The 11628-nt window shown below is 46.5% G+C and overlaps 1 protein-coding gene across 10 annotated transcripts in view; it reads right to left on the bottom strand.

The window, feature by feature from the left end:
* Positions 1-2156: 2156 nt before the first annotated feature.
* The window catches only part of SORT1 (sortilin 1), an 85703-nt gene continuing 76231 nt past the window's right edge, over positions 2157-11628 (bottom strand). For 4 of the 10 annotated variants that reach the window (XM_089300209.1, XM_051856186.3, XM_051856187.3 and 1 more), the window contains 6 exons: positions 10146-10262; positions 9404-9512; positions 8563-8661; positions 7960-8066; positions 7320-7443; positions 2157-6451 (listed from right to left, as the gene is read on the bottom strand). In XM_089300209.1, the coding sequence (XP_089156335.1) occupies positions 6437-6451; positions 7320-7443; positions 7960-8066; positions 8563-8661; positions 9404-9512; positions 10146-10262 (571 nt within the window). In that variant the 3' untranslated portion in view covers positions 2157-6436. The remainder of the gene's footprint in view (positions 6452-7319; positions 7444-7959; positions 8067-8562; positions 8662-9403; positions 9513-10145; positions 10263-11628) is intronic. The other 6 variants (XM_089300208.1, XM_051856189.3, XM_051856190.3 and 3 more) reach the window with 2 other exon arrangements.

Here is an 11628-nt window from a genome sequence, read left to right as displayed (position 1 = left end):
GAGCTCAAGGCTGGAATATGACCCTGGCCATGCCACTCACTCACTGGCTGGCGACTCCAGGCAGACCCCTACCCCGAACCATGGGTCCCTGGTCTATGAAACAAGGGATGTGATTCCATGACCAAGCTGAGGACACAATGATAAAAACACAGGGAAGTAGCCAGCCTGACTGGAGTGACTAATTACATCCTAGAGTCCCTGCACAATTTTCTGGCTTACCAAACCATCACTCAGTGCATGCTGTAACTTCAGCCATCCAGATCTTCTGGTCTCTTATCATACTCCCACTTTATCACCAGAAGCCAGCATCCCCTCTGATTATTAAAAAAAAAAATGTACTTCATTTTTACAGCAGTCGTGGGGGTCACAGCAAAGTTGAGTGACAGGTACAGAGTCCCCATATATATCCTCTCCTACCCCCGGAATTTTTTTTTAATGAAAAAAATAAATCAGTAAAGTTGATGAATAGGTTCCTTATTCATTTTAGCTCCCAATATAGTAGTCCTTGTTAATCTCTTTGGCTAATAGAAGCCCGGCCTCTTTGGAATTTGTGTAGGTGCTGAGGTCTTGGACAGTTTGCAAATGTATTTGAGCTCAGAGACCTGACTGTCCAGGGGCCAGCATGGCCATAAGATGGTGACTAGAGTTAACTTTGGTAGTGGTTTGGTCGGTAGCAGGCTGGCCTTGTGCCATGTCAGAGCTAGTTTGAAGGTCTCTCTGGCTTATTTATCATGTTTGACCCACCCAAAGTCCCTAAATGTATAGTCCCCAAACCAGGGTACCCTGTTTTATACTCACATACTCTATTTTTACAGGTTTTGCTGAGAAAATTGGCCCAGGTGTTTAGTCTTAGCCTTTTGTTGCAAGGAAGATTAAAAGAAGTAAATTTAAAATGACATTCCCAGGGTCTGCCCCTCAGAATACCTAATTCAGCAGGTCTAGGGTAAGATTTAGAAATTTACCTTTTAAAAGGCAACCTAGTGGCTCTGGTGCAGGAACTCAGAGGACACTGTTAGGTAGAATTCCTTAAAATGAAGCAAATGCCTGAGCTGATTTCCTGGGATGGGAGCTCTGCCGCAGAGGATGGCCTCTTCAGTTACAAGGGCTTCTTCAGGTCAGATGCCAAGGAATGAAATGAAAATAGTACCCTAGGATGGCGGGGTGGGATGGCCAAAGACTCAAGGCAGGTGGGCAGGAACTTCTCTTAAAAAAACTATTTTGGAAAACAGAAAAGCTGTAACTCTTGGAAGGTCCCTGAATGAAATGGATGAGGAAAGCCTATGAGTAGGAGCAGCAAGAGAAGTGGAGAGGACCGGGCCCAAGGCTGAACTCCACAGTGTTGGCCTTTCTCAAACTCGGCCCTGGGAACGTTGAGCTCAGGAGAGTTGCTGTGTTCAGAAGGAAGAGCGCAGCAACTAAAACCTGAAAAGGTGTGTGGGGTGGGGTGGTCTGCTAGACTTTCCCAGAGTAACAAGAAGAAATCTGGTCTCACAAACATCTATGGGAAGTAGACCTTTAAAAATTTTTTCAAGTAATTACTTACTTGAAAGGCAGAGTAACAGAGAGACAGACAGAAGACAGAGAGCTATCTTCCATCTGCTGGTTCCCTCCCCAAACGCTCACAACAGCTAGCCTAGGCCAGGCCAAAGCCAGGATCCTGGAACTCCATCTGGGTCTCCCATATGGGTGGCAGGAGCACTCAAACCATCATCCCCCTCCTCCCAGGATGCCTTATCGGGAAGCTGGATGGGAAGCAGAGCAGCTGGGACTTGAAGTGGCGCTCCAGTATGGATGTGGGCCTTTTAAGCAGTGGCTTAATCATCATACCACAACAACGAACCCTGGAGGTAAATCTTTATGAGCTTAAAGAACAAGAAAATGAAGAATAAAAAAAAATCAGATAATTTCTGGGCAAAACAATTCACCTTTTTTTGGGAATTGTTTTCCCCATAATTTATCTAATACCTTTTTTACTATAAACACACAGTCCTGGTCCTTTAGCTTATTCTGTATACTTTGATTTCTGAAGTTAGAAAACTGGAAACAGCTATCATATTAACAAACTGTAGTGTAGTCATCTCACTAGGTCAGGTAACAAAGTCTGATCCGTTTTATTTCTAACCCAAATATTGCAAATATACAGAAAATCGCCAGTACAAAGTTAAACATATCCAGATTTATTTATACAATGCTAAAGAAATTTGAGTTTTATTTCCATTTTGTGGAATTTTAGTATGGGGTCTGGCTTTGCTGTGTAACTGACATGGATCATTGAAACTTGATTATTCCACCTCACATGCAGTTTTCTGTCCCATGGGTACAGAAAACTTGAGTTTTTAGTGCACATGCAGTAGTGATCTTAATACTGCTTCACACTCTCCTAGGAAGGCAGCTGTCCACAGCTTGCAGAGGCGGTGGGGGAACCACATGCTCAGAAAAGGGATAAGAGATGAGTGAGGGCGGAACACAGGCACATGGGGACCCTGAGCATTTCTGTGCACGAGGAAAAGGGAAGTACCACCTCCTCCCCAGAGGTCCAACCAGAGGAGAGGTGGGCAGGATCATCAGGGAACATCAAGTCAACCGACCACCACTGAGGGCATGCGGAGGATGGGGACTGGGGCATATCAACAAGTCATTAACATGTACACTATACAGTTTATACATGTATATATGTACATATATATAAAGGTACAGATTAGTTTGTTATCCTATATAAACAAGGACTCTTAAAAATGTACTAACATGAAAAAACTGCACACAGCAAGTTGTTGAAGACAACTTCAAATTAAAGTTTATAATCAAGTTGTAATGCAACGTAACCAAGAAATCAACACGATCCTGCTAATTCAGTTCTCCTTCAGGAGGACAAGGCTGGGCTCTGCTAGGGCAGGTTGGTGTTCCCAGAGCGGCCTGAGCTGGGCACATTGCTGGCAGGTAGAACAGAAAGTCTGGCACCTGCTGATGCTAGCCCTCCCTGTCACTCCACCACATGGCAAATCTTAAGCTTTGGTTTTGTTCAAAGGACATTTAAGTCCATATTCACTTTCCTGAATAAGGGAAGGTGGTAGCAAAGTTGAAAAGCTGGCTCCCATCCTATTCTAGCAATTCCAAATATCCTGGCTTAAAATGAGAGTAATCGGGCCCTGCTGACAACTGGAAGAGGAACTAGGCCATTTGTGTAGGGGTAGGACTCTTCAGAGCTCTCCTAAAAGGAGAGACTCTCTGTGCCTGGATAGTAGATAAATGACTGAAGCCAGGCCAGCTCTGTCACCCTGGGGCAGATGTGGATGGCTCTGTGCTCCTCCCTGCATCCTGGTATGGTGACAAAGGCTGTGGGAAAACAGCTACGGTTCACAGGCTCATTGGAGGAGGTGGAGGTGGCCAGCACACTGCTAATCTGTTGGGATGAAAGGCTAGTATGGGCATGTAGGGCACCAGAGGCAAATCTAAGAGAGAGAGAGATACACACTGGAAAGGCCTCTTCAGAGGCAAGTGGGAGACTCCAAGTTTCAGTTCCAGCTAATCTATTGAATCTCCTGATCTCATCCCGGAACTGCCATAGCGCTCCAAAGGTCTTTACTCTTCTAAACAGTGTTTCCATTCAATCAACAGCAAAGCTGTATCCATCCCTAGTCTCTGGTCTCACTAAAAAACTCAAAGCTGCCTTCAGTCCAGAGCAGGAAGGGTGAGTGTTCTCCACTGGACTTAACAGCCCAGACCACTTTGGACAGTCTGATATATCCAACCTCTATCTTACATGCCAAATTCCACTGTCAAAATCTGCAGAAGTAATCTCTTTGCTACCAGCAAGCCTGGGAGTTTACACAATGATAGGCTATGTTGTATCTTCAAGGATAACTAACTCTCCTGCTCTGAGCAGAACAAATTAGGAAGCTTTTTTCAGAAGTTGTCTCAAACATAGGCTGCTTTACTCTGGCTGAAGGCCTACATTTGTGAGTGATTCAGGGTTCTACAGGAAGTCCACTGGCCATACAGGGACTGAGCTCAGCTTGCTGGGGGTTGTACCAGCAAAGCCAACCAGCCCGTGTGGAAACAGGGCTGGGGAAGGGACCACACACCTGCACTCTTCACAGCAACCCTCCACGAGGAGCAGAGGGTGGTTCCTACACCCTTTCAGCCATGAAAAAGAGAATAAAACATTCTACTTACCCAGGCGGCAAAAAGGTGCTAACTGGCGCTCTGACTGATGTGCCACCAACCCCTGCCCTACAGAGTGGCACACCATCTCTCAGAGAGCAGCTCTGGCTCTGAGTGCCCAGCTAGTGTACAGATGTCAAGAGTCTGGCACCGCTCTTGACAACAGGGGCCTTGCATGGTTTTCTCAATTTTGGCTCCTTCACAAGAACGCTGTGGGGTTCAAATGACGTAATTCAAGTGAAAGTGCTCTGAAAATTGCCAAGTTCCACGGAAGTGCCAGATACCATCATAAGCAAAGAAGAACATTCTTTCCTAGATCTTAGCACTACCAAGCGGATGACCACGCCAGCACTTCTACTCACAGTGGGTGTGTGCTGGGGGAAAAGGTGTGCATTAACAGGTCTTTTCTGGGCATCAAATTCAGTTCGGGCAAGAAGTGAGTGTGGGACAAAGGCTGACCACATTGTGATGATTTGTGAGCTGGCACATCTTTGGAACTAATTTTAAAAGTTTGCAAAGTGAATGAGCTAAAAATCTAGTGTGCTCTAGCCCTAACAAATACTCTTTCTCTTCACAAAAGCTGCCCTAATTGTACTTTCTAACTGGAGCTCCCTGACTCATTGCATTTTACTGCATTTCTGTCTTTCAAATTCTCATTCTGCTCCCTCCCCCACATCCCTGATGCTGTTCATCCATTCTGGGGAGGAAAGAACTCAACCATCTGCTCACGCATTCTGACATAAGTTAATTTGGCACATTTACTTTTTACTGACTTTCTAGCCACAAAATTAACTAGCAGCAAAGTAATATCTACCAAAGAATGTCCCAATCCTCATTATTGGGAGAAACTGTGACCAGCACAGTAGGTACATTAAGACTGAAAACTTACCATGCTATATTCCTGTATAGCAAATATTCAAGCTGTATCACAACAGATATTTCAGCTTTCTACTATATGGCCACCCCCAGATCTACCCAACTGCCTTCTATAACATTTAATTTGAAGAAATGTCAAATGGAAAATTTCCTTAAATTGAAAATACAAATCTAATGTATCACACAAAGCATCTTCTAGCCTGGAAGTGTGTTTTCAGCCAAAAGTCTTGTGCCAACAAATAACTTGGCAAAGCTGAGGGAAAAGGGGCGAGAAGGAGAGCCTGGTAATAAAATTTTTATTTATTTTTTTTTAGAAAAAGTCTGTAAATCTGAAAATATCTAAAGTCCTGGCTCCACGTTCAACAGCAATCCAAAAGGAAGCAGAGAAGCAGCCACTGCAATGATTCAACAATGAGCCAACACAACAGGCAAGAAGAGAAATGGAAGACTGCAATTCAATCTTTGGGGCTGCACTGTGCACTCAACAATCAACTCTGCTGAGAACGTCCAGCCTGGGTAGACCTCCAGGCAAGCCTGTACCCTGTCCTTGAGCAAGTCCACTGGCACACACACAAAGCACAGCCTGAAAGATCTCAGAGGACACAAGAATTCTCTTTTAATAGGTGCTAAATCTCGTCAGTTCTCTGCTGCTCCCCTCTTCCTGCCCCAAGTTAAAAATATTGCCCTGTAAGTTTTCCTGATTTAGTGTCTTGGAAGCACATGGTTAAGTTAGTTGCCAAAGGGCAGTTAACAAGGGTATTGCCTAATTAAACAGGGGAAAAGAAAAAATCACTGTGGCCTGTGGTCCCTGGGGGAAGAGAAAGCAGCAGCATGGATCTGTGTGAAGAGCTGGTGTGCAGTGTTCTTGGAGTGGGGCTCTCCCCAGTGCTAGGCACCGCAGCCCTTGTTTTCATCACTGTAGCTGCTTCGTGTCACCAGCAGCACCTGGGTCAGCACCACATACATTTTAAGAGTTGATGGCAGAATTGGCAGATGCCCTGGGGTAGGTGCCACGCAGAATACACAAGAGTGGGGTTAATCGGTCCCTTCAAATTCCATTTCATTTCCCTTAAAAACAAACAGGCAAACAAATAAACAAAAAACCCCACAAGAGAACAAAACCCAAAACCCATACTTTACAAATGACAGAACTTGAAGTGAAAAGTCAAAGAATTTAAATGTTTTCCCCTTTTCAGAGCCAATTCACTCTTAGAGTGTTTAGGGTTCCCCACCCCCACCCTGCATTTGTTTAGTGTCGGTCCTTTTGGCTTTCATGGAAGCAGCAGAAACAGAGCTGGGTCCCTTGCAATGGGAAATTTATTCCTCCAAGTTGGAGCCACAGGGGTGCAGGAGGTACTGTGGTTCCACCATCCACTTTCGGCCCAGCTCCCTGGAGAAGCTATTCCAGGAGGTCCTGAAAAAGAAACACACAGTCCAGATCACGGACAAGCTAAAAGAAGTCCTATTTTGAAACCCACCATCTAGTTTCTGGCCTTGCTGAATCTTGTCATCAAATTGCTGCTTTGAGGAGCCAACGCTGTGATGTAGTGGATAAAGCCACCACCCGCAGTGCTGGCATCCCATATGGGCTCCTCCTCTTCCAATCCAGCTCTCTGCTATGGCCTGGGAAAGCAGTAGAAGATGGCCCAAGTGCTTGGGCTCCTGTATCTGTGTGAGAGACCTGGAAGAGGCTCCTGGCTCCTGGCTCCTGGCTTCAGATTGGCCCAAGCACTGGCTGTTGTGGCCATCTGGGGAGTGAACCAGCAGATGGAAGACCTCTCCGTCTCTCCCTCTCTCTGTAATTCTATCTCTCAAATAAATAAATTAACTTAAAAGAAAAGCTGCTTTGAGCTCAATATCCTGCTCCATGGGCTGGCACCATGGCCTCGTGGGTTAAGCCTCCACCTGCGGCACTGGCATCCCATGTGGGCACTGGTTTGAGTCCTGGCTGCTCCACTTGTGATCAAGCTCCCTGCTGATGGCCTGGGAAAGCAGAAGATGGCCCAAATGCTGGAGTGCCTGCACCCACATGGGAGATCCAGAAGAAGCTCCTGGCTCCTGGCTTTGGACAGGCCCAACTCCAGCTGCTGCGGCTATTTGAGGAGTGAACCACTGGATGGAAGACCTCTTTCTGTCTCTCCCTCTCTCTGTCTGCAATTCTGCTTCTCACATAAACAAACAAATTTAAAAAAATACCCTCCTTTGCCCCAGCTGCATCTTGACCATGAGTAGGAGAAGATCATTTTTTGGGGGATTACCCCGCAAGGAGAGGTCAATCTCACCTCATCTGAGTCATCATGATAACCACTTTTATTAGCATGTGAGGCTGTGTCCAAGGCATCCACCCCATCCACACCATTGGCTTCTGCATGCTGCTGTAGCACAGAGTATCGATGTACCAGGAACCTATGAACGGAAACTCCTGTTAATGCTCATAAGCTTAGGAGGGGCACATTTCTCACAGGACTGCGAGTTTTCCCAGGTTTTTGTTTTTGCATTTTAAAAGCAGAGGGAAACAGCCCACTCCACCCCCTCAGCACCCCAACTGGGAACATGATTCTGGTCTCCTGTGTGAGAGGTAAGAATCCAATTACTCAAGCTATCACCATTGCCTCCTAGGGTCTGCACTGGTGGGAAGCTCGAGTCAGGAGCTGGAGCTGGGAATCAAACCCAAGCATTCCTGTGTGGGACATGGGTACCTTAATTACTGGACTAAATATGCACTTCCTGGATTGTTCCAGTTTTATACACTCAGGAAATGAATAACATAGGAAGGACACATCATAGTTGACATAAGGAAAATATAAGATATGACGATCTGGGCTTGATTTTTCTGGATGATCACATCAGACACGGAGTTAGCATTGCTGAGAGCTGACTTTCTGGTTTGAACTCAGTACCTCTGACTTTCACATTCCTTACCTTCCTCCACAGACATATTTCTTCACAATGAGCACTCCTGCCACGACTGTGACCAGCATCAATCCCACAATGGCCAGGATAATTGGAACAGAATTTGACTTGGAATTCTTGATAATCAAAACACAAAGACAAAAGCTTGTAGGCATGCATATTCTAGGACTCCATTCGAAGTGGTTGCTCGTTCCCCTCACTTATCTGTGAGTGATCTACAGACCCCAAAACGAACCATCTCAATGTAACCAGGAGAACATCACAGCCGGCAGAGGGTAACGTGAGATCCACCTGCCTTGAAGCTGCAAACTCAGTGACTTCAATGTCAGTTGCACTAGAAGCTTGGCAACTGCTGGATCAAATATGGCAGTTGTGAGTGTTCCACACTACCTCTGTCTGCAAGTCTTGGAGCTTCAGGATGGAGAAGGAAAGGGAGACTATGATAATAGTGGGCTGAATGAAGCTAGAACATGCCCATCATCTGGGAAGAAGTTATGTCAGTGCTATAGCAGGCAGGCTATTGTGGACTCTAAGATTTATTTATTTTTTGCTCAATTTTTAGTATTCTTTTACAAATAGTCCTTATTGTATCATTGTTTGTGTGTGACCTACCTGCTTCTGGGTGGGAGATAGGAAGTGTGTGTTTTCAGTGTATCCAAGAGGAGGCGGAGCTGGATTCTGGGACAAGCTGTGTCCCTGTGGGCGAGAGTCCTGTGCAATCACACACACAAACACTCTGAGAACAGCCACCAGGAGTCCAGGGCAGGGTGCAGAGCAGGAGGAACTGGCCCCTTACAAATACACACACCCATACACTTCTCCCCTTGCCTTTTCAATCCCACCCTTTGTCAGTCCCTCAGCGGTCACTGTCCAGCTCCACCTCTTGTGTCACAGAGTAGGAAGCAGGGCCCACAGACATCACCCCGGTCAGACTGCTGGTCTGGCGCTGCTTTGTCAAGAGGTTTCCTCTTTACTGGTTCTCCAGATCCCAGCCAGACAGCTGAGTGCCGCAGATCTCCACCAGCCCATTATTAGCATAGTTGTCTTTCACTGTGAATACAGAGTGACTCAGCACAGGAACTCACTGCCTGTCGCCCGGGGCTCTTCTCTTCTGCACGTGCAATACTCCAGGCCACAGCTCTTTGCAGCTCACCTTCTTGAGCCCTTCTCTAATGTCTCAGCCTCAGTCACTTCCACCCTATGCTTCTAAGACTTTTACAACTTTATAGAATACCACGATTTCCCCTGGCAGAAAAGGCTTTTCAGTAGGATGAACTTATTATCGGGTTATGTGACCTAGCCTGCATCCTAACAGTTTCCCACACAAAGGGAAGCCCAGAAGTAGTCTGGCCACTTCGTGTCAGTGACCAAATTCTTGGGGCTATAACTGGTTCTTCTAGGCAGAACACAAAATTTCACTTGAACCTAAGAAAGTAGGTCTCTTATAACATACCTGCTTTTCTGGACTCAGGAAGTTGCTTGTGCATTTCTTTTTCAAGTCTTTTACTTCTCGAGCTGGATTCACCCCCCCTTGGCATCTGTCTCCTGGAATTTTCCGGTACCTAAAAGGCAGAGAGGATGTGTTAACAGAAGGCAAGGATGTATTCCTGGGCTCTCGCCTATTTCCTACATGCAAGATTCGAGAAGCTGCAGAAAAGCTTCTCTTCCTACGCCATCTCCTAGGCCTGGTGGGGGGAGGCGCAGGGATGTTCTGGGGGATAGTTTCTGTGACTCCAGGCCTTGGGCAGACTCAGGCATCTCTATCTCTTGCTGTCAATGACACACCTGCCCCTCCCACCTTGAGAGACTGTGACAAGAACTGTATCCCAAGGAATGCTCACTAATCAGAGTTACAAAAATGGGAGAGGAGGAGAATTTACCAGAGCATGGAGGAAATGAGGCTCCTCTGACACCGCCCTGTCCCAGTGGTGGTTGTTAAAATGGATTAGCAGAAAGCCTCAGTTCCGCAGTTGCACAAGTGTCAATGGTCCATGTGGCTAGTAGCTACCACTTGGACACAGTAGGTGACAGAACATTTCCATCGTTACAGAAAGTTCTATGAGACAAACAGCACTTTCCAACATCTAAAACACGGCTGGCCCCTGTGTGTGTGTGTGTGTGTGTGTGTGGAGAGAATCAGCTTTCACTCTGTATGAGGACAGTTTGTTGCAATGAGGGAGACAAAGCCATCTTACCCGTTTGTTGTCAGGTGCTCTTCTCTTCCATACAGACAAAACTCTAGGTCATGGCCCTTCAGTTCTGGCTGTTCCACACACTTGGAGTCATTTTCCGGACGGAAGTATCCAAAATCACTGCAAGAGTCAGCAAATAAAGGTATCTTTCAAAGTTGCTGGGAGACGAGACTGGGGCAATGGATGGTTAAGATTCCAGCTCAGGAAGACCTGTGATCTCTCTGCAGCAGGTCCCCTTAGGTAAGCAGGAAGGGACAGAGCTTTACTGTGAGGAGAAGAGAGCTTACGGATCAGGCCTGGTAGACTCAGCACCAGTCGGAGCTCCAAGGCTGGGAACTGCGGAGCAGGCATTGGGAGGGGATGGGCAGTAGCCTGCAGTGGAGTAGGGTCTCACAACGAAGAAAAAGTAGAGGCCAGAGAAACAGTGACATAAGCAACAGATCTAAACTAGGGACACTTGCCAACTCATTTTTTAAAAGATCTGTTTATTTATTTGAAAGGCAGAGTGACAGAGACAGCTTCCATCTATCTACTGGTTAACTCCCCAGATGGCCACAAAGGCCCCCAGCTGGAGTCAGGAACTCCATCCAGGTCTCCCATGTATGTGGCAGGGACCCAAACACTTGGGCCATTTTCCACGTCCACTCCCAGGAGCATTAGCAGGGAGCTTGATCTGAAGTGGAGCAGCTGGGATGAAAATCAACACTCTATAAGGGATGCCTGTGTTGCAAGTAGCAGCTTAACCAGCTGTGCATTCCTTTTGATGTGGTGTTAACTAGGCAGCTAGTCAAGTCTGGGCGAGCTGGAATTCTTGCAACCCTGCAACATAACCTTATCTCTGTCAGCTTGATATGCCCACCTTCCCAGGATGCACCTGTCTCATCCAGGAACAGGACACATGCTAAGACTCCACTCCATCTGTTTATCCAATTACTACCCCCTACCTCATAAAAGAGGCTGAGAATGGGGGAGAGGTCCCTTTCCACCAAGGACTGGTTGGAGGTACCGTTCTCTTTTCTCTCTTCCATGGCACCCCTCTGGCCCACTCATGACGTGTTTCTCCATGTAGAGCAGCTCACACTCACAGATGAATGTGTGTTTTCTCTCTCACCTTAAATAAATCCTTTTCTTACTTGTTATGTTACTATGCCTCCACTTAGAATTCTTATCTCGGTGAGGGGCAAGAACCTGGAGTGAAAATTTAGGCACTCAGCCCCACATCAATTCCTTTGCCTCCTAATACCATTGTTACATTGCACTTGGCGTCTCTCACTCTCCATCTTTTCCCCTCTGTCCCTTCTAGCTTCTTAGCTGATCTTTGCCTCCAATGTAAACATCCTCTTCTGCCCTTCATTCTACCCATCTGTCCATAATACCACACAGCTGCTTTCCTTTCCCTGTTTTCCACACAGAAATTACGCCTGGCTGACTTTCCACATGAGCATACTTGGTCCCGCTCTTCTACCCGTCCTGGGCCTGTACTCCC

The sequence above is a fragment of the Oryctolagus cuniculus genome, chromosome 7 (genome assembly GCF_051225735.1).
Source record: "Oryctolagus cuniculus isolate XC-2025 breed Fujian yellow rabbit chromosome 7, ASM5122573v1, whole genome shotgun sequence".
In the NCBI taxonomy this organism is placed as follows: domain Eukaryota; kingdom Metazoa; phylum Chordata; class Mammalia; order Lagomorpha; family Leporidae; genus Oryctolagus; species Oryctolagus cuniculus.
The sequence above is the reverse complement of the archived record's forward strand: the minus strand, read 5'-3'. Positions and strand labels throughout refer to the sequence as shown.